The 26,522-nt window shown below is 36.9% G+C and overlaps 3 protein-coding genes across 3 annotated transcripts; all 3 read left to right on the forward strand.

The window, feature by feature from the left end:
* The first annotated feature begins 1,006 nt into the window (after positions 1 to 1,006).
* Positions 1,007 to 3,949, forward strand: LOC112006561 (uncharacterized). Its single transcript, XM_024038842.2, has 3 exons — positions 1,007 to 1,546; positions 2,922 to 3,182; positions 3,536 to 3,949. Exons 1-3 carry the CDS (start codon positions 1,121 to 1,123, stop codon positions 3,722 to 3,724), a joined length of 876 nt encoding a protein of 291 aa, XP_023894610.1. The 5' UTR covers positions 1,007 to 1,120; the 3' UTR covers positions 3,725 to 3,949.
* A 15,793-nt stretch (positions 3,950 to 19,742) lies between these two features.
* LOC111999883 (ethylene-responsive transcription factor ERF011-like) lies at positions 19,743 to 20,985 on the forward strand. Its single transcript, XM_065779823.1, has 2 exons — positions 19,743 to 20,011; positions 20,754 to 20,985. The coding sequence occupies exons 1-2, from the start codon at positions 19,743 to 19,745 to the stop codon at positions 20,983 to 20,985; spliced, it is 501 nt and encodes a 166-aa protein (XP_065635895.1).
* A 701-nt stretch (positions 20,986 to 21,686) lies between these two features.
* LOC112006521 (ethylene-responsive transcription factor ERN2) lies at positions 21,687 to 23,981 on the forward strand. Its single transcript, XM_065779824.1, has 5 exons — positions 21,687 to 22,148; positions 22,281 to 22,334; positions 22,782 to 22,859; positions 22,974 to 23,234; positions 23,565 to 23,981. The coding sequence occupies exons 1-5, from the start codon at positions 21,687 to 21,689 to the stop codon at positions 23,751 to 23,753; spliced, it is 1,044 nt and encodes a 347-aa protein (XP_065635896.1). The 3' UTR covers positions 23,754 to 23,981.
* Positions 23,982 to 26,522: the final 2,541 nt, after the last annotated feature.

Raw genomic sequence — 26,522 nt, forward strand, 5'->3', positions numbered from 1 at the left:
AGTTTCTGACCCAATACCAACAACCTTTTTCTTTTCTTTTTGGATCGGCAGACCTCTCTTCTTCAAGGACCATGGACCGAAGGTAGTATTTACCCCAGTGGTGTCCTAGTTTTGGGAGGATTATTCGACTCTGAAGGCTTTTCTCCAAATCCATTAAATAGCGGGTTGGAAAGATTATTCACAATTTCACGTGTGAGGATTGAGCGAGTTATGTAACTTGTTTAAATAATATGTATGGATGGTTTTATGAATTATCACAAAGTGGATCAAAGAAAAATTCTTTCAAATCAATTTGAAAGAAAATTTTGTCCATTTCACTTTGGTCATGAAATAGCTATAGAAAGGATTTGAGTTAGGTCTAGTCTGTCTAGTGTATTGGACCCGTTGATATAATGATATAAAATCAAAAGTGCATACATATCACCATTTCAACAAATGCAATATAACAAAACACTAGACCCAAACTTTGGCCAGTACAAAACTCTCCATCCGGTGTGCTCAAACTAAGTCACAAACCACAAAGTTAAGAGCATTCCTATTAGCAATTGTAAATGGGAAATGTAGGAGAAATTTAGCATCAAGGCACAAAAAGAATAAAGCAACCGAACTTGTAAAATCTAAGAGAATTGCAAAATTTTTTGCAATTGTGCTATAGTGCCATCCTAAATGTAGGATGGTAGCATAATTGTAAAAATCATAATATATTTTAATTTCAAAAGATCACTGTAGCAGTAGCACAAAAATTATATATTATATTATTTTAGTGGCTAATATATATTGTTTTAATGAGTAGAATAAAAAAATAAAAATTGAGATGTTGGTTATATTGTAAAATTATATAATATAATTAATAAAGTAAAATTTTAAAATGGTAAAATAGAATACTAAAGAAAGTTACAAATACAAATGCTATAATAATTACTTGTTAGTAGTTTTTTTTTTTCAGAACTAATTACTGGTTAGTAGTAATAGCATATAAAAATGTGGTTGACATCACCATATCCACTTCCATAGGAGTGTGGCTATCATCAAGCCATGACACTCCCTCTTCTCCTCTCTTTCACACACACACACACTTTTCCATTACTTTCCTTCTCTTCCTCAAACAGAAAACAGCTCCATGGCCACCACAACCACCACCACACCCTTCAACCTCACTTCCCCATTAGCCCCCACGCTCCCCCGTAATTACTCCCTCACCCCTCTCTCCCTCCCTCACCACCACCACCACCACCACCACTTCTGCACACTCCGATATGACCAGTTTTCCCCTCCTCCCATTCGGAAGAGACTCCCCACATGCAAGGCCACGGAAGTCTCAGTGGCAGAAGAATCATCACCCTCTGGAGGCGGCGGAGGAGGTGGAGAGAAGTGGGTGCCGGTAGTGCCACTGGGAGCACTGCCGCGTGGGGAGAGGCGCGTGATAATTCAGGAAGGAGAGACCATACTGCTGCTGTGGTATAAGGATGAAGTGTTCGCTATAGAAAACAGGTCCCCTGCTGAAGGTGCCTACAGCGAAGGCTTGATCAATGCCAAGCTCACTAAGGTTACTCTCAACTTCATTGTTTACAACCTTTTTTCCTTTTGCTTTTTACTAGTGTTCCTTGTATAACTTATTTCATGACACAAATGGGGATTGTCTTCACATTTTCCTACTCACATAACATTGACACAGAACGCAGAACATTTGAGATAGTGCTTGACTAGGCCCATCACAACACAAAAACACAGGGATGGTGTGTGAAAAAGTTGGTGAAACTCTTTCCTTTATCATGCACTAATCACAAAATGCCATTAAGCAATTGTAAAATAAAAATGGTGAAATTTTTTTGTGCTGGTATACTTATTGTTTTATTAAAATTTACATGTTAAGGAAATTGTGCAATTATGAGTTGGTATACCCTATTACATGTTTCTTTTCATGTAGGATTTGTCTTTGGTTTTTGGAAAATGTTGAAGAAAAGGAACATTTAACAGGTTGTCATTATATTTTTACATTTTCATTAATAAGCATGTATTTGAACAATTCATTTATTTGATAATCATGTTCATTTGGATTTAGAAAGGAACTTGAGTATACATACCCATTTATATGACTAGCTTCTTAGTGTGCATGCACGTTTATGTATTCTGATGCTAAAAATTAAAAACATAGTGAATGAAGTCAGTACTATATTATTGGAGGAAAATGTCCCATTGAGAAATGTGTTCTTAGAGATTGTCTTAAGTTTCTAGCATGAGAGGGATATTGTAATTGTGCCCAGTGCTTGAATTTGATGCTAATTGCTATGCATTGGAATGTCACTACTACATTGTTCAGAATTTAGATTTGAGAAAATTCTGCCACCCCAACAATTAATAATATTTAGAACAATCGGATCAATGATTTTGTAAATGTTCTATTTTCCATTGCTCTACCCTCCCTCTAGTACTGGTGGAAGTAATATTAACTATGCAGAAACTAACTTTCATTTTATGTATTGATGGCTGATGGGAAGAGTTTGAGTATCTTTTTATTTCTAAACCTTGTTTTAAGAACTGTTACAGTATCCTCGATGTAAATTCTTTCTCAAACAATTGCAAACAAACATTTTAAGGATAAGGAGAATTATAGTTGGCCAATGCGTTGCATTAAATGGTTCCTTTCCATCTCTAGATGTGGTATCTCACGGCCAATGGAGGCTTTAGCCTTAATAATTCTAAATTGGATTCTTCTCTTTTTAGGACACTTGAAAATGTTTATTCAGCAGTATTAACTCTATGAACTCTATCAATGTCATTACAAACTTCTATAAGATACATGTGTGGACTCATATTTGTGTTGAAATATGCCATGAACTGTCTTTGAGATATTGTTCTAAAATAAAATGATGGGAAGCAAAAAAGGCTGATTGTGTTTTCCTTTTTCCTTTTATTGAAAGGATGGCTGTATAGTTTGTCCAACAACTGATAGCACATTTGATCTCCGAACTGGAGCACTTAAGGAATGGTATCCAAAAAATCCTGTGCTGAGAGCCCTTACTCCTGCTTTAAGGAATCTCTTTGTTTATCCTGTGAAAACCGATGAAGAAAATATTTACATCAGCATGAGTGGAGGTCTAAGTTCTGATGCATCGGCTGAGATTGTCTTCAGTGGGAAGGCTCAACCTGGTATAACTGCAACTGATGTCAATGTGGATGAGGTAATTGAACCTTCTCTTTATTTATTTTTTAAATGTAGGTGTCCAGTTGTCTTAGAGCACCTGGCTAACCCCACGTGCATGTAGTCCCCTGTCTCATGTCTCACACATACCGGATAATTACAGTAAGTAATCTCTTTGGGGTGACCCCAATGTGTAGTCTAGGAGACTTGTACCAAAGATTTCATGAAACTACTACCTAATTACCTTTAATAAGAGGTAAAGGAAAAAAAAAAAAAAAAAAAGAACTACGGCCTACTCATAGGAATTAAAATCTATGGACCCCTTGAAGCAAGAAATCAGTTTGTTACTTTCATATCTATTATTCTGATTTGTTTACTCTATATGTGTTTTAGATAAGAATGGTGGTTGATGAGGGTCAACAGGGGTTCGGTTTCATCAAGAAGAATGAAATTATCAATGGAAAGGCAGCTGTAATTGGCTTCCTGCTATTGTTAGATTTTGAACTTTTGACTGGTAAAGGTCTTCTCAAGGGAACTGGCTTCTTGGACTTTCTATATGCTGCGTCCAAAGCTTTCAAGTAGATGTGTCAACTTGTCATGGTTCTTTCAGGAAGAAAGAGTTTGTCTTTCCCAGCATTCACAAGGGGGAATTAAATGAAAAAACAAAAATGCTAAAGAAGTCTGTCTGATTCATAGGAAAGTTTACCTGTTTTTTGTTCTTCACATTTTGATGTTTGTCTCTTTGATAGTTTAGACATGTTTGTTTGTAATTGTATATTCTCTAGAAATCAGACCATGTTGTTGATCCTTGTTCATGTCATGCAATTGATAATTGCAATCAATTTGTACACTAGATACAAATTTTCAAATTGAAGGACATTACAAATGCTTTAATACATTAAAATATTGGCAAATTTGTTTCTGAAAGGTGTATTCAGAGACTTCTATGGTGCCTAAGGTAAATATATTTAATGTTTTGTCAATGGAGATTATAATGGGCCGAATGGCCCTTTTGTTTTGGGCGATGTTGCGCTTATCTTTCGGGCACAACAGCTCCCATAGTTTCTGAGGTTCAGTTTTCTTGATGGGTTGGGCCTCTGTGTTGAAATAGATGGACCAGTGTTCAATAAGCGACTAAAATCACGGTATTTTGTGTTGTTCAGAAAGTATGTGCTACAAGTCGTTAGTGTCGGAAAATATCCGAAATTATGTGCGACAGCCGACAAGTCGTCAGTGGAAAGAAAAGGAAAAAGAGGAAAAGAAACATTGGTACTTTGAAAAGTCATTTCTCATCTCACACAAAAATGATAAAATGTCAAAAGACATGTCCTACATGTTGTGGTTATATCATATGGATGCCCTCTCATATTTTTTCTTCTTCTACTCTCTGAGCCCATGTGAAAAGTTCTTTTTACCCTTTTATTCTATAAACTTTTTTATCAGTTTTTTTTTTTAGTTGTTCAGAAAGTATGTGCTACAAGTCGTTAGTGTCGGAAAATATCCGAAATTATGTGCGACAGCCGACAAGTCGTCAGTGGAAAGAAAAGGAAAAAGAGGAAAAGAAACATTGGTACTTTGAAAAGTCATTTCTCATCTCACACAAAAATGATAAAATGTCAAAAGACATGTCCTACATGTTGTGGTTATATCATATGGATGCCCTCTCATATTTTTTCTTCTTCTACTCTCTGAGCCCATGTGAAAAGTTCTTTTTACCCTTTTATTCTATAAACTTTTTTATCAGTTTTTTTTTTTCTTTCCGTTGTAAATATGATAAGATTTGAACTTATAACTTTCGTTTTATGACAGTTGTTTTTAACTTTAAAAAAAAAAAAAAGAAAAAAAAGACCAATTAATTTTAGTGAAGCCTATATTTGATTTATTTTGCATACTTCAAGAAAAAAACTTTTTATCTCAACTAATAATAAAAAAAAAAGTATGCATCATTATAAAGTTAATCTTACTCTAACAAAAAATTTATTACCAAAGTTTCTATCTACAAAAATTTATTATATTTATAAAATGTTACATAGTGAAAATATGTGGTACTTTTTGTAACACTTACATTACATGGTGTAAATAACAAGCTTATAAAACTCACTGTGTTATCTCAAAAAAAAATAAAATAAAATAAAACTCACTGTGGGTTCTAGTTAGCTCAATTGGTAAAGTTTCTGATGATTGTATAAATGATCTGAGATTCAATCCCCGCCTACACCAAAAACTGATTATTTCTAGAATTTTGATGGAATAAAGTCAATAAACCCTCCAAAAGTAAAAATAAAGAGAGAAGACGATTGAAATGTTGTGTCAAATTTTTGTGATTAATTTTATTTCCACAAATAAAATATAGATTATATGATTATATAAAGTGTTAGTTTAGCACCAACTTATTTAACAATTTACAAATTATTTTCTCCTTAAAGTGGATCAAAATATTCTAGTATTTGGAAAAAAAAAGTGATGTATTTTTTTAACAAAAAAAAAAATATATATATATATATATATAGCGTAATCATATCTAGGAAATTAATTGACCAGACCATTCTATAGAAGGCAAAGTTGAAAACAAAGGCAATTTTGGTTTGTCTTATTTGAATATTTTTTATAAGCGTGATCATTTGGACTATTATCAGCCTAATAAATTAATAATAATAATCATAACGACAATAATCAAAATAATTATGATTACGCTATATATATATATATATATATTTTTTTTTTTNGAAATTACTTGATACGATTTGTGCCATTCGAAGTTCAAAGAATATATGTACATAAGAAATAAATTACTTTTTTAAGAAGAATTTTTCTTTTTTGCGAAGAATTAAAAATAAAAATAAATTACTGGTTAAGTGAAGTAGTGTTAGGTGTTACTGTCTATTTCTATGTATCCTTTCCTTAACAAGATTCAAAATTTCGAGCATACATAATAAAATACTATTACATCTTAAAAATTAAAATTAAAATTAAAAAAATTATTAAAAAAAAAAAAAAAAAAGCCTAACCATGAGAGTTTCTTGTAATGTGTGGATTTGACAATACCTTTAAAAGGTATTTGTAGAGATAAGGGCCCAAAATCATATATTGGGCCCTGAGTTTTGTCCGAGAACGTTGACAGGTCCGAGGAGGGATAAATAGTTATAAGGGATTCTAGTTTAGAGTCTTATAAATAAGAAATGAATGGAAGGTGGTCCGAGAGGGAATTCCTCATTGGGTATGGTAAATATCGCTCATATGTGTATTCTAACGATGAAAATAACCTTCATAGAAGCCCCAGTAATAAGAATGTGCCTCGTGAACATACGAGAAGGAATGGAACCCAAAAATATCTAAGGAAAAACTTGCTACCACTTTATTAAATGCACTGCAGCTACTTTTCTGGCCGCATTTATGTAGAGAAGACTTCTGAACAGCACTGCCTTGGCTACTATAACTCATAGAAAGCCAAAGAGAGTGTTTGATGGTACGGACACTCAAGTAAGAGCTCAAATAATCAACAAGTGTATGATTAAGATGGTCCAAGGGGAGATATATAATGGAAGGAACCCTCCATAAGGAAGGGATCGAAAAATTAAGAAAGAAACACTGTAGCAATCTAGAACTAGACTTCTAATAAAACTTTAAAAGCAATACTTTAGATTCAATCTCCTCGGACTTGGCCGAGGACATTTTTTCTTAGTTAACATCTATTATCTTTCTATCTTTGTCATCAAAATTTATTGGCTTGTTACTTAATTTACTAAAATCCAGTTTTCCAACCTATTCTTTACAAATTTATTGTTTTGGGCTTTTTGGGCTTACGTCCATACACCCGTTGGGTTAGGAGTTCAAATCAGGTCCTTACGGTATCAAACATAATTTTTAGAAGTCAACTACAAATCTTAAGAATCAAGTTAGGAAAAGAGGGAGGGTGGGGGGTGACTATAATCAAAAGGCATCAGCTAGAATAGTTGAAAATTATTTTTGAAATTTTATAAAAATAATATATATGTATATATATATACTATTGATTCTTTTTTTTTTTTTCAATGTTTTATGGACCATTTAAAATATTAATAAAAGAATAGAAAAAATTCGGAAGATATAGGAATTATGATTTAAAAATATAAAGAGCATTTTGACAACTTACTTTAGGTTACATGCATAACCTTACAAACAGATAGGGAATATTGCTTGCTAGCTCATTAGAGGTACATAGCCCAATTAACTATGTTACATTAATTATCTCACTTACCTATTAAATAAAAGCTCACACTATCTATTATTCAATTTTTCTAATCTAAAAGCCACTCCATTTCCTTTATGGTAACAAACCAAATTAAGCAAGCTTAACCATATTGTCTTTAATTACAAAACCAAACCATTCTAATCTTCCATGAAACTCATTACCCCCGCGCAAGACATTTTTTTTTTCTTAAAGCCCTCTCATCATATAAAGGAGAAAAATGAATTATGTATTTGGTGTATGTTTCTTTCTTCTCACATACAAGTAGATCCCACATGTGTGGGGTCCACCTCATGTGAGAGGAATGATACACATACCAGATGCATGGTATACCTCTTCTATATAAAGTATTGGTTTGGGTACAGCGTTTTGTAGCGTTGCGTTTTCATGTTGCGTTTTTAGTTTTTTTTTTTTTCTTTCACGCTTTTCTAGAGACAGAAGTTATTGTGCAGGGACAAAAAATACTATTCATGCACTGTTCCGATACTGTTCACGCACTGTTCATGGGACCCACAGCCACTTTATTCAGAAAAAAAATATTAAAAATGGATCTCACGACACTATTCATACATTTAAAAATTATTTTGCTACAGTGTTTTCAGCAATAATCAGTTTTCAGTAACAATAAGTTGTATCCAAACGGACCCAAATGGGAAATGAGAAGAAAATGATAGATAGCAATATCCATAACCAAAAAATAAATAAATAAATAAATCTCATATATAATCGGGTAAATTATTTGAAAGTCAACACCACAAATATTAAGGGCCCGTTTGATAATGTTATTCTAGCAACGTTGTTTGTATTTTTCGGAAATACGTGTGAGTGAAAAAGATGTATAGAAATTCGTGTAATGTTGTTTAAAAATTGAAAACATATGTTTAAACACATGTACTAAACTGGCCCAAGAAGTTAGGAAAAACAAGAAAGAAAACATCAACAAGATTATTTGAAAGTCAACCACAAATGTCAACTTAAGAAAGTTAGGAATCTCCCATAGGGATGTGTTTTTATGGGTTAATGTACTAATTATGTATTTCCACTTAGTAGTTCAAAGTTTAATTAGATGCCCTAACATTGAATCAGAATCTTGAACTCTATGGCATACACAATTACACATGCCAAAATCGTTTTTCTTTGTTTAATAATCCCACCATTTTATTTATTTATTTTAACTTTGAAAAGTTACCTAACTCATGCATGCATGCATGTTTTAGACCAGACTCAAAATTTTCCAATACATGCACATTAGAATTTTCCTTTGACATTGTCATTATTATAACCACTTTCAAATTTCTTTCAATACACCTTTAAACCATAGTCATATTTCCATATATTTGAATTCTTCCTTGTGATGCTTGAGCATGATTAGACCGCCCCTTAAAATTCCTGCATTCGGCAGTCATAGTAATAGAATTTCAGTTTTGTTTCTCAAAAAAATAAAAAATAAAAAAATTCAATCAATTTTGCAGCATATATTTTCACACACACTTTGTCATAACTATTTTATAAAGCAATTATGATTAGCTTTTTGTTACTATCCATATACCTACAAATTTTTTTTTTTTCGCATCAATCACAAACTATATAGGATAGTAATGAAAAAATGTATATAAAAATGTGCAAGTTAGGGCCTCCAGGCGGCGCCGGCATCAATGAGGAATGCCTTCTCAAAAAAAAAAAAAAAAATTAGGAAAAACAAGAAAGAAAACATCAACAAGATTATTTGAAAGTCAACCACAAATGTCAACTTAAGAAAGTTAGGAATCTCCCATAGGGATGTGTTTTTATGGGTTAATGTACTAATTATGTATTTCCACTTAGTAGTTCAAAGTTTAATTAGATGCCCTAACATTGAATCAGAATCTTGAACTCTATGGCATACACAATTACACATGCCAAAATCGTTTTTCTTTGTTTAATAATCCCACCATTTTATTTATTTATTTTAACTTTGAAAAGTTACCTAACTCATGCATGCATGCATGTTTTAGACCAGACTCAAAATTTTCCAATACATGCACATTAGAATTTTCCTTTGACATTGTCATTATTATAACCACTTTCAAATTTCTTTCAATACACCTTTAAACCATAGTCATATTTCCATATATTTGAATTCTTCCTTGTGATGCTTGAGCATGATTAGACCGCCCCTTAAAATTCCTGCATTCGGCAGTCATAGTAATAGAATTTCAGTTTTGTTTCTCAAAAAAATAAAAAATAAAAAAATTCAATCAATTTTGCAGCATATATTTTCACACACACTTTGTCATAACTATTTTATAAAGCAATTATGATTAGCTTTTTGTTACTATCCATATACCTACAAATTTTTTTTTTTTCGCATCAATCACAAACTATATAGGATAGTAATGAAAAAATGTATATAAAAATGTGCAAGTTAGGGCCTCCAGGCGGCGCCGGCATCAATGAGGAATGCCTTCTCAAAAAAAAAAAAAAAGAGTGATAATTATTGATAGAATTTCTACCCTAAGAAATTTTAACCAGTTGCATGTTTTGGATATATAGTGACTTATTTTTACTATTTTCTATGAAAACATTTTATTTATTTATTTCTTTATTTTAACTTTGAAAAGGTAACCAACTCATGCATGGTTTAAATGAAATTCAAAAATTTCCAAATACACATTAAATTTTCCTATGACATTGTCATTATTATAACCACTTTCAAATTTCTTTTGCCAAATGCCTTATAGCTGAATTGACATCTCCTCATGTACAAAATGCTTGGGGGTTTAGGGGGAAAAGGGTTCGAATTGCGAGATTAGCAACATGTTGTAATTATCTCTCAAAAAAAAAATTTCAAATTTCTTTCAATCCACCATTAAACCATAGTCATATTCATATATATTTTAATTTTTCATTGTGATACTTGAGTATAATTAGACCGCCCCTTAAAATTCATGCATTCGGCAGTCATACTAATAGAATTTCAATAATGTCACTAAGTCTATCACATAGACTTACAATTTTTTTTTCCCATCAATCACAAGTTGTATAGAAAATGTATATAAAAATGTGTGAGTTAGGCCTCCAGGCGGCGCCAGCTTCAACGAGGAATGCCTTATTAAAAAAAAAAAAAAAAAAGGTGTGATAATTATTGATAGAATTTCTACCCTAAGAAATTTTAACTAGTTGCACGTTTTGGATAATGACTCCATTTTACCATTTTCTATGACTTTTTACTATAATCTTCTCGTGGTCCCTATATATGATAAATCAAATGTCACCTTTTTTCCTGTTGGTTGACTTCTTTAATTTAGAGGAGTGACTAGACTGAGTTCCAGAGACATTGACTTGCCACTTGTGTGTTATGACATCATTCCTGAGGTGTCAAAAATAGGCATCTCTGACCATACAACAACATTAAATTTTGATTATTATTACCGACAAAATGCAATTAAATGTACATATTTAGTATTTTCATCTGTGATGTGATCGGTCGAGATCGGAAATGTTTTAATAAAAGCGGAGTGATCCTCTAAAATAATTGGATTTTACTAACACATAATAAATTATTTTAGAAAATTTAAAAAATTAAAAATTAAAAATTAAAAAAATACTTTTTTTAGACAATTTTTTTCAATTTGTCATAATTTTTTAAAAATAATTAATTAATAGACGCTTTAAGAGCACTCATTAATTGGAGTTTAAATAATTTATTATTTTAGTAAATTATGAAGAAATATTTAAAAAATTAGGTTAAAATTCAATTTGTAAGGACTCAATTTGAATTGAGTGTTGGGTTTTCAGCCCAATAAGCCCAAACAATAAATTTATAGAGAGTGGGTTGACAGGCTTAGGTGCTGGCCGTTGATCACCATGCTCAAACTTTTTCTTATAAAAAATGCTAAGTGTTTCCTTACAAATGGGGGATGCTCCTCGGCCTGTGGCCGAGGAGGCCTCAATGTTCTCCCTTTTTTTCTCCCCCCTCCTTTTGGCTTTATTAACTTTTCTTTTATAGTTTTCATCTTCCTCTCTCCTGCTTCCATCTGTTGATCGTCTATTCGCTTTTCTTCTGGTTGTCCGTCCCATCAGAGGCCTTATCGGCACTCAAGTGGCTCACTCTAACCAACGTTATCCTGCCAAGGGGTTACCTCCCCATTAATGCGGTCAGGGGGGTTAGTTGAGTGCATTAAATGCGAGAGTGACAGCTTACTTTGGGGTTAGCCTCTCCCCAAAATCACCTTTGTCCAGCCGAGGACAAGGTATCCTCGGCGTGGATTTAGGAAAATAGGCTCTCCTCCCCTTTCCCTCAAAAATAGCTTGCGCTCCTCGGCTTGGGCCTTGGGCCTGCTATATGATGGGGCCGAGGCTATCAGGCCCATGGGCCCCACAATAGCCCCTCAAAACTCTGCTGCACGTTCCCTCGAACGGGAAGGAGGGTTTTGATACATGCGGATCTACTGGACGAATGGCCTTACTTCAGTTTATTCTGATGCTGGCGGCTTCTTGACTGCCCGATGCGCGTTTTTAGCGTTTCGAGACTTAATGGGTGCCCACATTAAATTTTGGCAGCACCACGTTTCCCACTTTCAACGGCATGATCTTCTGCTTTTATGAGCAAGCGGTTTCATTTGGGGAAATTAAGGGAGAGTATAAATACATGTTTGACTCGCCTGGTTTCATCATTTTCGCGCTTATCATCATTGATGCATATAGTTTGAATTTGGTTCGACTGGCATACTATCTAAAGGGTATCGTCATACTCCTGTAAGTCTTCTTTTTCTAGTGACCCCAAATTTCCTTGATTTCATTCTTCCTTTTCTCTTTTAGAGCTTTTAGTTGTCTTTGGGGAATGGGTAAATTTAAGAAGTTGGTCGAGTCCGATGAGATGATGAACAAATTCATTGTTGACTATGGAATACCCAATAATGTGAATTTGGAGTACTGCAAAGAAGGAGAGTGGTACCTTAGGAGGAGGGAGGGTGAGGTTGTGATCCCAATAGTCGCTTTTGTAGAAGGAGGGATGAGAATCCCTATGAGGCCGGTGACCCTCAATTACCTTAGGCATTTCCGTCTGGCTCCTACTCAGTGTGCTGTGAATGTGTTTAGGATACTAGGGTGTGTAGATACCCTGAATAAGAAAATGGGGCTGAGACTGACTCACCATGATGTGAATTGGTGTTATAACCTTCATCACCTGAGGGGTAAGACATATTATATGAAGACAAGGGACGATAGGGTTCGTCTTATCCAGTGTCTTCCTGATTCCAATAAGGGGTTGAACCAAGACTTCCTCATAGTGTCGGGAGAGTGGCACGACGGCTTTCACTGCCCAACCGTAGAGGGGGAGCCAGGTAGGGCATCCGACGTACAAGATAATCTAGGTCTCAGCACCTTCAAGTTTTATATCTGTATATTTGATTTGGTCCACTAACCATAGGAATTTCGCATTTCTTTTCGCAGATCCGCACGCCTTTGCACGTCATTTCCACCTGGTTAATAAGGCGGATTTGGAAACCGTTCTCAGGTCGGACCTTTTCTTGAACGAACCTGACAACCAAGTCAGAGCTGCTCATAAAATCCTCGGGTGCGACCCAGCTCAGATGTCATTCCCTGTTCCGCAGCACGTAATTAGAGCTCGTGATCCTCGGCTTACGCAGATTACCGTGGTGGAGAGCGGTTTTTCTTTTACTGGGGGGTCTTACATACCTGAAGGTATTCCGCTATCAGGTCCTTCTTCATCCCGGTAAGTAACGGTGGCCGAGAAAGGACCATCCAAGAAAGCAAGGGAGGTGGTTGAATTGAGTTCCTCCGAGGACGAGTATAGTGTATTTGACTTAGCCGATCAGCCCGAGGATCCTCCCGGTGACCTAGGAGATCCTCACTTGTCCGAAGCCGATCTTCAGTCCTTAAAAGTTGGTACCCAGGCTGAGATGGGTTTAAAGAGACAGCCCCAAACCAATCTTCTTGACCTACTTGAAGGCGGTTCTAAGAGAGATGTACCAGGGGAGTCGCAGTCCCAGCCCCCAGCACCTCAGCCCCGGATTCCGACCATGCAAACCAGGTCGTCTTCTATTCCTACAGTAACTACCCCTTCTACCGAGTCTCCTGATCCGAAAAGGAAAAGACTTTCTAAGGGTAAAGATCCAATGGATGGGAGCAAATCTCACTCTTCACCCGAGGAGGGTAGGACTCGCAGACCTCTAAAGCAATTGAAGCTCGGTGATCAAAGGAGGAGCGAGAAGGCCATCCAGCAGCCCCAGGCTCAAGCATGGCTGCCTGCTGCCATGCTCTGTGATCAGCCCCTAATGGATAACGCGTCGATACGAGAGTCTCAAGGAGACGAGGGGGCTCTTGTGGCCAAGGCCCTAGAGAAATCTCTTCTTCTTCCCATTGATATGGCTGAGTTAGAGAAAATGAGTGGGGTAGAGGTTGTCCTCAACCTTAAAAAATACCTAGGCATGGTAGGTCCCTTGGCACCTAATCATTTTACCACAAATTTTTGTCGCTTAGTATTTTTCTTTCTCTTTATAGAGCTGCTTGTTTTTGCTGGCAGGCTATCCAGACCCTTTTTAGGTTGGGCGAAGAGGTTGATGACCATAGTCAGGCCTTAACGCAAGAGCGCGATAAATTCCTGGAGGCGGCCAAAACTCTTAAGAGATCTGAGGCCGACCTGAGAAAGGCGACTGAGGATCTGGTAGAAACGGCGAAGGCCAGGGATACTGCTGTCTCTGACCTAGCCGTGGTCAGGAAACAAGCTGAGGATCAAACTATCTACTTGCAAGATGTTGAAGGTCAATTACAGAAGGCCAAAGAGGACATTTCCTACGTGAAGGGAAGTTTGACCAAAGCAATCCATGACAGAGGTGTTGCCGAGTATGCCAGGGACGAGGCTGTGAGAGCCAGAGACGAGGCGATTTTTGCGAAAACAGACGCTGAGCGCTCTGTGGAAGAGGCAAAGGAAGATGCTTTCGCAGAAGGGGTGGCTAAGACTGAAGCCATCCTTCGGGCTCAAGTTCTTGCTGTGTGCAGGCATTATTGCTCTCAAACCTGGCATGAAGCCCTCAACCAAGCAGGGATTGATGCTTCGTCTGATCTTAGAAGGGAAGACAGGGTATATTACCCTACTGCCATTCGCGAGATTATACCTGTTGCTCCTGAGGAGGGGTCCTCCTTACCATCGGTTGAAAGTCAGGATAGGACCACTGCGGATGTGCCGTTAACTGGTCAGCCATCCGAGGAGGTTGAGCCCCAAAGAGTGTTGGGGGAAGTTACAACCGAAGGTCAGGGAATGCCACAAGATCTGGCAAGTCCTCCGGCGGACCTTTTGAAATCGAGCCCTTAGGCCTTGGTCCAGACCTTTTGATTTACCTATTGATTTAATTTGCTCATTGAATTGAGGAGACTAGTATACGGCGTAGGATGAATTTGTTTATCTTTTCTTTTACCTCACTTTGTTTCTTGCCTCAGTGGCTTTTGTAAGGGAATTGCATACTTTCTTTTTGAATTTGAATACGTAATACTTCTCTTCCAACTAAGGATATTTTCTTTTCTTTTGTTCACTTTACTATTGTACTCTGCTCAATATTCGTACTTTATTCTGGAGTTTGCCTCATGAAACCATCTGTTATCCTTCGAATATAAATCTAAATACCGCAGTATAGCTTGATTCTAAGTAACGCTCCAGTTTTTATCTGGACGGTTATTTTCTCTATGGGTTTGAGTCCGAGGACTATGCAACACTCTGGTTATGCCCAGTACTTCTATATATATATATATTTTATAAGTATTTAGTTTTCCATAGGCTTAGGTCCGAGGACCATGCAACACCTTGGTTCTGTCTACCACTTATATTTTTCCTGTAAGTATCTAGTTTCACCATAGGTTTGGGTCCGAGGACCATGCAATACCTTGGTTCTGTCTACCACTTCAATTTTTTGTAATTAGGGATTTGCCCTCAGATCGCTTTATTGGAGATGATTACTCTTTACGTCAGATTAGGATCTTTACACGTGGCATTGATCTCATCTCTAACTCGAGGCCCCATCTTTTTCATTTATGAAGCGCCCTTTGCCTGTTCGTATTCCGCGCTTGACGCTCCGGTGCACGAAACGCGCCTTCATTAATGCCCTCGTAAATTGACACGAGTCCAACCGTCCGTGGCCTCCTTGGAAATTGGGGACTTCATTACTGATCCAGCTGATAATACCCTTCTCGAATTCTGCATGAATTAATTCTCACCAAACTTCCATCCCCTATATAAAGTAAGTAGATGGTTACCCCACAACCCATGAACCTCTCAACGCAACCAGAGCAAAACATCTCCTTCCAACTTCACATGCCCTTTTAACAACCCCGCCGGAATTGTCGCCGGGACTGAAAAGAACCGGTATGGCCGCAGCCCCCACTGGGCTTTCGGTGCGGCAGAGTCTAGGCGTAATCCTGATGGTGCCCTTCGAGGTATCCCAGAGGGGTGTTGTTAAAGAACCTCACGTCTTTCCTCGGAGCACACCCCCGACGAGGAAGGCGCACGAATTCACCTCATGGGCGGTGCTCGAGTGTTGCCGTCTCCAATGGCCAACACTCGAGCGGAATGGAGAGAATCGAGGGAACATCACGGGGGAGGGTCCCCCGAGCCCCTGTGTCTGCTCCTCTCTTTGTTCCAGCTCTGCCCAGCCGAGGAGGGAGTGGTTGGGGGCCTGAGGGCATGATTGTCCTTCACCTCCTCCACCGTGTGTCAAGCTCTCCCATTCTCTTGGTGCCAAATAAAAGCACGAGTTGACACTTCCCTCCGGCTAGTTTTCTCTTGGGGCGGCCCCACCTGGGCCTCTGATTGTAGGAGTAGCTAGGAATAGCAGGTGGCTATTAGCTCGTAAATTTACTTGTAAAACAGGCCTACCTGAGCCTCTGATTGTAATATGTAATTTTTCTATGTACGAATTAATAATATCAGGATCTTTCGTTTCCCTTTCTTTTCTTTTTTTTTTTTGTTTTTTTTGTTTTTTTTGTTTTTGTTTTTTTTTTTTTTGCTGCCAATTCTTCTATATTATCTATTTCTTTTAAATGAATACTTAGAACTTAGAACTCTTATCTTATTCAATCTACTATAAAACAAATACCTAGAACTTAGAACATTATCTTTTTCAATCTACTGTAAAACAAATACTTAGAACTTAAAATATTATCTTTTTCAATCTACTGTAAAACAAATACTTAGAACTTAGAACACCTACCTGGTGCACCGGCCAACACCCTAATCCTTCCCACAGACGGCGCCAATTGTAAGGACTCAATTTGAATTGAGTGTTGGGTTTTCAGCCCAATAAGCCCAAACAATAAATTTATAGAGAGTGGGTTGACAGACTTAGGTGCTGACCGTTGATTACCATGCTCAAACTTTTTCTTATAAAAAATGCTAAGTGTTTCCTTACAAATGGGGGATGCTCCTCGGCCACAGGCCGAGGAGGCCTCAATGTTCTCCCTTTTTTCCCCCCCCTCCTTTTGGCTTTACTAGCTTTTCTTTTATAGTTTTCATCTTCCTCTCTCCTGCTTCCATCTGTTGATCGTCTATTCGTTTTTCTTCTGGTTGTCCGTCCCATCAGAGGCCTTATCGGCACTCAAGTGGCTCACTCTAACCAACGTTATCCTGCCAAGGGGTTACCTCCCCATTAATGCGGCCAGGGGGGTTAGTTGAGTGCATTAAATGCGAAAGTGACAGCTTACTTTGGGGTTAGCCTCTCTCCAAAATCACCTTTGTCAGGCCGAGGACAATGTATCCTCGGCGTGGATTTAGGAAAATAGGCTCTCCTCCCCTTTCCCTCAAAAATAGCTTGCGCTCCTCGGCTTGGGCCTTGGGCCTGCTATATGATGGGGCCGAGGCTATCAGGCCCATGGGCCCCACACAATTCATTCTCTTAATTTTTACTTTAATTTTCAAATTAGTTCTTAATTTTTATCTCCACCTTATTAAAATGATCCAATTTGGTCATTCTAACTAAATCTGTAAGCAAATAAAACCATATAAATATGTGTGTGTATATATATATATATATGTATATAAATAGTACTCATTAAACAACAAGACCTATTTACCTTGTGAATATTTTCAATTAAATCATAAAAAAATATTTAACCTTTGTTTAGTAATAAAGTTGGACAAAAAGATTTGATTAGCTCATTTTGACAAATTAAGAGACCAAATTGACAAAATTAAACCTTACAAACTAATTTCACAATTACTATAAAAGTCAAAAAGATAGAAGGACCAAATTGAATTTTAATCCCAAAAAAAAATTGTAATATACTCGTATGAATTTATTATTTGACCAGATGTTATGAATGTATATTTTTTGGGTACTATATACATAAACGACAAGAATAAACATGGCATTACCAAAAATATCTAGAATCCGAGTCTTCGCGGTGGGGTTTTTAGTTTGCGGCTATAAATGTTGCAAGTTGCAACACGTTTTTGCCGCCTAAAGCCACACCAAACCACACCTTTTGCAATTTATAAATCAAACCTCAAATTAAAGATTTCCAACTGTATTTTTGTATTTGTATTTTCTACTGTACACGTAATCACTCTCAACTTGGAATGAGTATCAATCAATATGACCATAAAAAAATTCACCGACTCCACTTTTTTTTAATAAGAAGAGAGCCTCCCCAACCCCTACTTTACTTGTGACCCTTGAAAATTTTGACCCTCTCTACGTCTGACTTTTTTTTTTCCTCAACATAAATAAACACTTCCCACTCTATTTTTTTCAAAAGCTTTCTTAACTAGCTTGCACATACACACACAAATTGCAATCTTAGGGGCTGTTTGGTTTTTTTTTTTTTTTTCATCACTCATCACTCAATTTTTGTCATTCGTTACTCATCACTCATCACCTGTTTGGCACATTTTTTCACTTTCTCTTCACTCAAATATTTGTACTATTTTGTGGGACCCATGCCTGACTCCTCACTCATAGCCCCCTAATAACTCTCTCTCTCTCTCTCTCTCTCTCTCTCTCTTTTTGGTCTTTGTTTCTCAGAGTTTTGTCCTATATATTTTTTTTACCATGATACAGAGGCATAGTTCATTCGTCACCACCAATCATCTCTGACCACTTGTCCTTCCTTTCCGCCACCATACTAACCTCAACAGTGAACTCCGATCACCCGATGCAGTTTAATTGTAACTGTTTCCGTTGCTACATGAGTTACTGGGTCAGATTTTCATCACTCATCACTCCTCACTCAATTTTTGTCACTTATCACTCATCACTTAAAATACCCCAATTTCACCCGTTTGGCACATATTTTCACTTTCTCTTCACTCAAATATTTCTACTATTTTGTGGGACCCATGCCTTACTCCTCACTCACAGCCTCCTAATAACTCTTTCTCTCTCTCTTCGGTCTTTGTTTCTTAGAGTTTTGTCTTATATTTTTTTTGACCATGAAGAAGCTGTATCGCAGAGGCACAATTCATTCGTCACCACCAATCATCTTTGACCATCTATCCTTCCTTCTCGCCACCATACTAACATCAACGGTGAGCTCTGATCACCTGCTGCAGTTTAACTGTAATTGTTTCCGTTGCTACATGAGTTACTGGGTTGAGTCGCCGAATCGCCAAGTGATTCACGAAATCATCGATGCATTCGAGGCCGAGTTGGCTTAGAGCAAGAGCGATGAGCGGCGCCATTGATGAGTGACAAAGCCAACAAGCGACGAGCGACGCCATTGATAAAAAATCTAAAACTGAAAGGGAGAGAAAAACATAGTAATGTGTCAGAGATTTTGGAGATTGTTTGAATTGAAAAGTTTATGGGTATTGTTTGAATTGAAAAGTTTGTTTCTTGATTTTGGAGATTAGTGGGTTTGAGACTGAGATGATGGTGCCAATGGTGGAGCTAGGAAGGATGGAGAAGATGGTGGGTTTGAGCTTCAATCGGTGGTGGTATGAAGATGGTGGTATGGTTTACCACCAAAAAAAAAAAGAAAAAAAAAAAGAAAAAGAAAAAGAAGAAGATGGTGGTATGAAGATGGAGGAGTGATTTGGTTCCCATAGATGAAGAGAGCCATTGCAAGTAGTATCAAAAGGTGGGCTGGTGTGACTTTGCACTAACAGTGGGTCTCCCAGTGTGTGTTTAATTACGAAAATGTTATTAGTAACTGAGTTTTGGAAATTGAAAATACCTGAAATGTATTTTTAATTTCCATAACTCATCGCTTAAAAATCAGAGAATTGAGTGATGAAAATAAAAACCAAACAGACTTCTTAGCCATGGGTCTCACCATTTTTGAGTTATGAGTGATGGAAACAAAGTTATGAAAGATAGGAACACAAAAACCAAATAGCTCCCTATTCTTTTTTTCTTTTTCTTTTTTTTCTCTCACTTAGTCAGAATGAGTTGTAGCTCAGAAGAGAATGGTGCATGCACATCTCAAAAGAAATACAAGGGAGTTCGTCAAAGGAAATGGGGCAAGTGGGTGTCTGAAATTCGAGTCCCAGGCACGCAAGAGAGGCTTTGGCTTGGTTCTTATTCAACGCCAGAGGCTGCAGCTATGGCTCGTGATGTTGCTTTTTATTGTCTTCACAAGCCATCAACTTTGGAAAAGCTTAACTTTCCATCAATGTCACCTTCGTGTAGTTTGAGGACTGACATGTCTCCAAGGTCAGTGCAAAAGGCAGCATCGGAAGAGACTCCCCACATGCAAGGCCACAGAAGTCTCAGTGGCAGAAGAACCATCACCCTCTATTTTTTTTTTTTTTTTTTTTTTCATCACTCATCACTCCTCACTCAATTTTTGTTACTCGTTACTCATCACTCATCACCTGTTTGGCACATTTTTTCACTTTCTCTTCACTCAAATATTTGTACTATTTTGTGGGACCCATGCCTGACTCCTCACTCATAGCCCCCTAATAACTCTCTCTCTCTCTCTCTCTCTCTCTCTCTCTCTCTCTCTTTTTGGTCTTTGTTTCTCAAAGTTTTGTCCTATATATTTTTTTTACCATGATACAAAGGCATAGTTCATTCGTCACCACCAATCATCTCTGACCACTTGTCCTTCCTTTCTGCCACCATACTAACCTCAACAATGAGCTCAGATCACCCGATGCAGTTTAATTGTAATTGTTTCCATTGCTACATGAGTTACTGGGTCAAATTTTCATCACTCATCACTCCTCACTCAATTTTCGTCACTTATCACTCATCATTTAAAATACTCCAATTTCATCCGTTTGGCACATATTTTCACTTTCTCTTCACTCAAATATTTCTACTATTTTGTAGGACCCATGCCTTACTCCTCACTCACAACCCCCTAATAACTCTTTCTCTCTCTCTTCGGTCTTTGTTTCTTAGAGTTTTGTCCTATATTTTTTTTGACCATGAAGAAGCTGTATCGCAGAGGCACAATTCATTCGTCACCACCAATCATCTCTGACCATCTATCCTTCCTTCTCGCCACCATACTAACATCAACGGTGAGCTCTGATCACCTGCTGCAGTTTAACTGTAATTGTTTCCGTTGCTACATGAGTTACTGGGTTGAGTCACCGAATCGCCAAGTGATTCACGAAATCATCGATGCATTCGAGGCCGAGTTGGCTCAGAGCAAGAGCGATGAGCGACGCCATTGATGAGTGACAAAGCCGACAAGCGACGAGCGACGCCATTGATAAAAAATCTAAAACTGAAAGAGAGAGAAAAACATAGTAATGTGTCAGAGATTTTGGAGATTGTTTGAATTGAAAAGTTTATGGGTATTGTTTGAATTGAAAAGTTTGTTTCTTGATTTTGGAGATTAGTGGGTTTGCGACTGAGATGATGGTGCCAATGGTGGAGCCAGGAAGGATGGAGAAGATGGTGGGTTTGAGCTTCAATCGGTGGTGGTATGAAGATGGTGGTATGGTTTGCCACCAAAAAAAAAAAGAAAGAACGAAAGAAAAAGAAAAAGAAGAAGATGGTGGTATGAAGATGGAGGAGTGATTTGGTTCCCATAGATGAAGAGAGCCATTGCAAGTAGTATCAAAAGGTGGGCTGGTGTGACTTTGCACTAACAGTGGGTCTCTCAGTGTGTGTTTAATTACGAAAATGTTATTAGTAACTGAGTTTTGGAAATTGAAAATACCTGAAATGTGTTTTTAATTTCCATAACTCATCGCTTAAAAATCAGAGAATTGAGTGATGAAAATAAAAACCAAACAGACTTCTTAGCCATGGGTTTCACCATTTTTGAGTTATGGGTGATGGAAACAAAGTTATGAAAGATAGGAACACAAAAACCAAATAGCTCCCTATTCTTTTTTTCTTTTTCTTTTTTTTCTCTCACTTAGTCAGAATGAGTTGTAGCTCAGAAGAGAATGGTGCATGCACATCTCAGAAGAAATACAAGGGAGTTCGTCAAAGGAAATGGGGCAAGTGGGTGTCTGAAATTCGAGTCCCAGGCACGCAAGAGAGGCTTTGGCTTGGTTCTTATTCAACGCCAGAGGCTGCAGCTATGGCTCGTGATGTTGCTTTTTATTGTCTTCACAAGCCATCAACTTTGGAAAAGCTTAACTTTCCATCAATGTCACCTTTGTGTAGTTTGAGGACTGACATGTCTCCAAGGTCAGTGCAAAAGGCAGCATCGGAAGAGACTCCCCACATGCAAGGCCACGGAAGTCTCAGTGGCAGAAGAACCATCACCCTCTGGAGGCAGCGGTGGAGGAGAGAAGTGGGTGCCGGTGGTGCCACAGGGAGCACTGCTGCGTGGGGAGAGGCGCGTGATAATTCAGGAAGGAGAGACCATACTGCTGCTGTGGTATAAGGATGAAGTGTTCGCTATAGAAAACAGGTCCCCTGCTGAAGGTGCCTACAGCGAAGGCTTGATCAATGCCAAGCTCACTAAGGTTCCTTTCAACTTTTACAACCTTTTTCCTTTTCTTTTTGCTAGTGTTCCTTGTATAACTTATTTCATGACACAAATGGGGATTGTCTTCACATGAAGGTATATAATCTTCACATTTTCCTACTCACATAACATTGACACAGAACAAAGAACATTTGAGATAGTGCTTGACTAGGCCCATCACAACACAAAAACGCAGGGATGGTGTGTGAAAAAGTTGGTGAAACTCTTTCCTTTTTCATGCACTAATCACAACATGCCATTAAGCAATTGTATGCAGAAGCTAACTTTCATTTTATGTATTGATGGCTGATGGGAAGAGTTTGAGTATCTTTTTATTTCTAAACCTTGTTTTAAGAGCTGTTACAGTATCCTCGATTTCAATTCTTTCTCAAACAATTGCAAACAAACATTTTAAGGATAAGGAGAATTATAGTTGGCCAATGCGTTGCATTAAATGGTTCCTTTACATCTCTAGATGTCATATCTCATGGCCAATAGAGGCTTTAGCCTTAATAATTCTAAATTGGATTCTGCTCTTTTCAGGACACTCGAAAATGTTTATTCAGCAGTATTAACTCTATGAACTCTATCAATGTCATTACAAACTTCTATAAGATACATGTACGGACTCATATGTGTGTCGAAATATGCCATGAACTGTCTTTGAGATATTGCTCTAAAATGATGGGAAGCAAAAAAGGCTGATTGTGTTTTCCTTTTTCCTTTTATTGAAAGGATGGCTATTTAGTTTGTCCAACAACTGAGAGTACATTTGATCTCCAAACTGGAGCACTGAAGGAATGGTATCCAAAAAAGCCTGTGCTGAGAGCCCTTACTCCTGCTTTAAGGAATCTCTTTGTTTATCCTGTGAAAACCGATGAAGAAAATATTTACATCAGCATGAAAGGAGGTCTAAGTTCTGATGCATCGGCTGAGATTGTCTTCAGTGGAAAGGCTCAACCTGGTATAACTGCAACTGATGTCAATGTGGATGAGGTAACTGAACCTTCTCTTTATTTATTTTTTAAATGTGGGTGTCCAATCGTCTTAGAAGTTGGAGCACCTGGCTAACCCAGGTGCATGTAGTCCCCTGTCTCACACGTACCGGATAATTACAGTAAGTAATCTCTTTGGGGGTGGCCCCAATGAGACTTGTACGAAAGACCTTATGAAACTACTACCTAATTACCTTTAATAAGAGGGAAAGGAAAAAAAAAAGAACTACAGCCTACTCGTAGGAATTAAAATCTATGGACCCCAAGCAAGAAAGCAGTTTGTTACTTTCATATCTATTATTCTGATTTGTTTATTCTATATGTGTTTTAGATAAGAATGGTGGTTGATGAGGGTCAACAGGGGTTCGGCTTCATCAAGAAGAATGAAATTATCGATGGAAAGGCAGCTGTAATTGGCTACCTGCTATTGTTAGATTTTGAACTTTTGACTGGTAAAGGTCTTCTCAAGGGAACTGGTTTCTTGGACTTTCTATATGCGGCCTCCAAAGCTTTCAAGTAGATGTTGTCAACTTGTCATGGTTCTTTCAGGAAGAAAGAGTTTTGTCTTTCCCAGCATTCACAAGGGGGAATCAAATGAAAAAACAAAAATGCTAAAGAAGTCTGTCTGATTCATAGGAAAGTTTACCTGTTTTTTGTTCTTCACATTTTGATGTTTGTCTCTTTGATAGTTTAGACATGTTTGTTTGTAGTTGTATATTCTCTAGAAATCAGACCATGCTGTTGATCCTTGTTCATGTCATGCAGTTGATAATTTCAATCAATTTGTACACTAAGGGCCTGTTTGGATACAGCTGAAAACTGAAAACTGAAAACACTGTAGCAAAATAATTTTTAAATGTGTGAATAGTACCGTAGGACCCATTTTTAATGAAAAAGTTGTTGAAAAGTAAAAATTGTGGGTCTGTGAACAGTAAATTTGGGTTGAAAAGCCCCACTTTGCGGCTACTGTTCATTGAACAGTATCCGCTACAGTACATAAACAGTAAAAAAACTGAAATCTGTGAAAAAAAAAAAAAAAAAAAAAAAAATACATCAGCATGAAAGGAGGTCTAAGTTCTGATGCATCGGCTGAGATTGTCTTCAGTGGAAAGGCTCAACCTGGTATAACTGCAACTGATGTCAATGTGGATGAGGTAACTGAACCTTCTCTTTATTTATTTTTTAAATGTGGGTGTCCAATCGTCTTAGAAGTTGGAGCACCTGGCTAACCCAGGTGCATGTAGTCCCCTGTCTCACACGTACCGGATAATTACAGTAAGTAATCTCTTTGGGGGTGGCCCCAATGAGACTTGTACGAAAGACCTTATGAAACTACTACCTAATTACCTTTAATAAGAGGGAAAGGAAAAAAAAAAAAGAACTACAGCCTACTCGTAGGAATTAAAATCTATGGACCCCAAGCAAGAAAGCAGTTTGTTACTTTCATATCTATTATTCTGATTTGTTTATTCTATATGTGTTTTAGATAAGAATGGTGGTTGATGAGGGTCAACAGGGGTTCGGCTTCATCAAGAAGAATGAAATTATCGATGGAAAGGCAGCTGTAATTGGCTACCTGCTATTGTTAGATTTTGAACTTTTGACTGGTAAAGGTCTTCTCAAGGGAACTGGTTTCTTGGACTTTCTATATGCGGCCTCCAAAGCTTTCAAGTAGATGTTGTCAACTTGTCATGGTTCTTTCAGGAAGAAAGAGTTTTGTCTTTCCCAGCATTCACAAGGGGGAATCAAATGAAAAAACAAAAATGCTAAAGAAGTCTGTCTGATTCATAGGAAAGTTTACCTGTTTTTTGTTCTTCACATTTTGATGTTTGTCTCTTTGATAGTTTAGACATGTTTGTTTGTAATTGTATATTCTCTAGAAATCAGACCATGCTGTTGATCCTTGTTCATGTCATGCAGTTGATAATTTCAATCAATTTGTACACTAAATACAAATTTCCAAATTGAAGGACATTGCAAATGCTTTAATACGTTATAAATATTGGCAAATTTGTTTCTGAAAGGTGTATTCAGAGACTTCTATGGTGCCTAAGGTAAAATATATTTGATGCTTTGTCAATGGAGATTATAATGGGCCGAATGGCTCTTTTGTTTTGGGCGATGTTGGGCTTATCATTCGGGCACAACAGCTCCCGTAGTTTCTGAGGTTCAGTTTTCTTGATCGGTTGGGCGTCAGTGTTGACATAGATGGACCAGTGTTCAATTAGCCACTAAAATCACGGTAGTATGTTGTTCAGAAAGTATGTGCTACATGTCGTTAGTGGAGGAAAATATCCGAAAATATGTGCGACGGCCGACAAGAAACATTGGTACTTTGCAAAGTCATTTCTCATCTCACACAAAAATGATAAAATGTCAAAAGACATGTCCTACATGTTGCGGTTATATCGTATGGATGTTCTCTGATATTTTTTCTTCTTTTACTCTCTTAGCCCATGTGAAAAGTTCTTTGTACCCTTTTATTCTATAATCTTTTTATCGGTGTTTTTTTTTTCTTTTTATTTCCTTTGTAAATATGATAAGATTTGAACTTATAACTTTCATTTTATGATAGTTGTTTTTAACTAAAAAAAAAATACCAATTATTTTAGTGAAGCCTACATTTGATTTATTTTGCATACTTCAAGGAAAAAAAAAAAACTTTTTATCTCAACTAATAAAAAAAAGTATACATCATTATAAAGTTAATCTTACTCTAACAAAAAATTTATTACCAAAGTTTCTATCTACGAAAATTTATTATATTTATAAAATATTACATAGTGAAAATATGTGGTACTTTTTGTAACACTTACATTACATGGTGTAAACAAGCTTATAAAACTCATCTTTATTATATTAACCATGATATAATATTTTGAGATGTATTTCTTTTTTTCCCCTCCTTTTTCTTTATCTTAAAAAAAATAAAACTTTGGAGCCCACTTACATCACCTTAATCATTCATAACCTCCTTTTTCAAAATTTTATTATTTACAATAATTTATACATAATAAATGAAAATAAGGTAATTAACTCCCAAAAAAAAAAAAAAAAAAAAAAAACTTTTTATCTCAACTAATAAAAAAAAGTATACATCATTATAAAGTTAATCTTACTCTAACAAAAAATTTATTACCAAAGTTTCTATCTACGAAAATTTATTATATTTATAAAATATTACATAGTGAAAATATGTGGTACTTTTTGTAACACTTACATTACATGGTGTAAACAAGCTTATAAAACTCATCTTTATTATATTAACCATGATATAATATTTTGAGAT

This window comes from Quercus suber, unplaced genomic scaffold (genome assembly GCF_002906115.3).
Source record: "Quercus suber isolate HL8 unplaced genomic scaffold, Cork oak 2.0 scaffold_218, whole genome shotgun sequence".
NCBI lineage: Eukaryota > Viridiplantae > Streptophyta > Magnoliopsida > Fagales > Fagaceae > Quercus > Quercus suber.

Bases quoted from the DNA above. Each gene is read 5' to 3' on its own strand.
- LOC112006561 (XM_024038842.2), top strand. From the start codon at position 1,121: ATGGCCACCACAACCACCACCACACCCTTCAACCTCACTTCCCCATTA. The intron at 1,547-2,921 runs GTTACTCTCAAC...TTTTATTGAAAG, and splicing joins TCAATGCCAAGCTCACTAAG to GATGGCTGTATAGTTTGTCC. The intron at 3,183-3,535 runs GTAATTGAACCT...TATGTGTTTTAG, and splicing joins CTGATGTCAATGTGGATGAG to ATAAGAATGGTGGTTGATGA.
- LOC111999883 (XM_065779823.1), top strand. From the start codon at position 19,743: ATGAGTTGTAGCTCAGAAGAGAATGGTGCATGCACATCTCAAAAGAAA. The intron at 20,012-20,753 runs GTCAGTGCAAAA...GCTGTATCGCAG, and splicing joins AGGACTGACATGTCTCCAAG to AGGCACAATTCATTCGTCAC.
- LOC112006521 (XM_065779824.1), top strand. From the start codon at position 21,687: ATGAGTTGTAGCTCAGAAGAGAATGGTGCATGCACATCTCAGAAGAAA. The intron at 22,335-22,781 runs GTATATAATCTT...TGCTCTTTTCAG, and splicing joins GGGATTGTCTTCACATGAAG to GACACTCGAAAATGTTTATT. The intron at 23,235-23,564 runs GTAACTGAACCT...TATGTGTTTTAG, and splicing joins CTGATGTCAATGTGGATGAG to ATAAGAATGGTGGTTGATGA.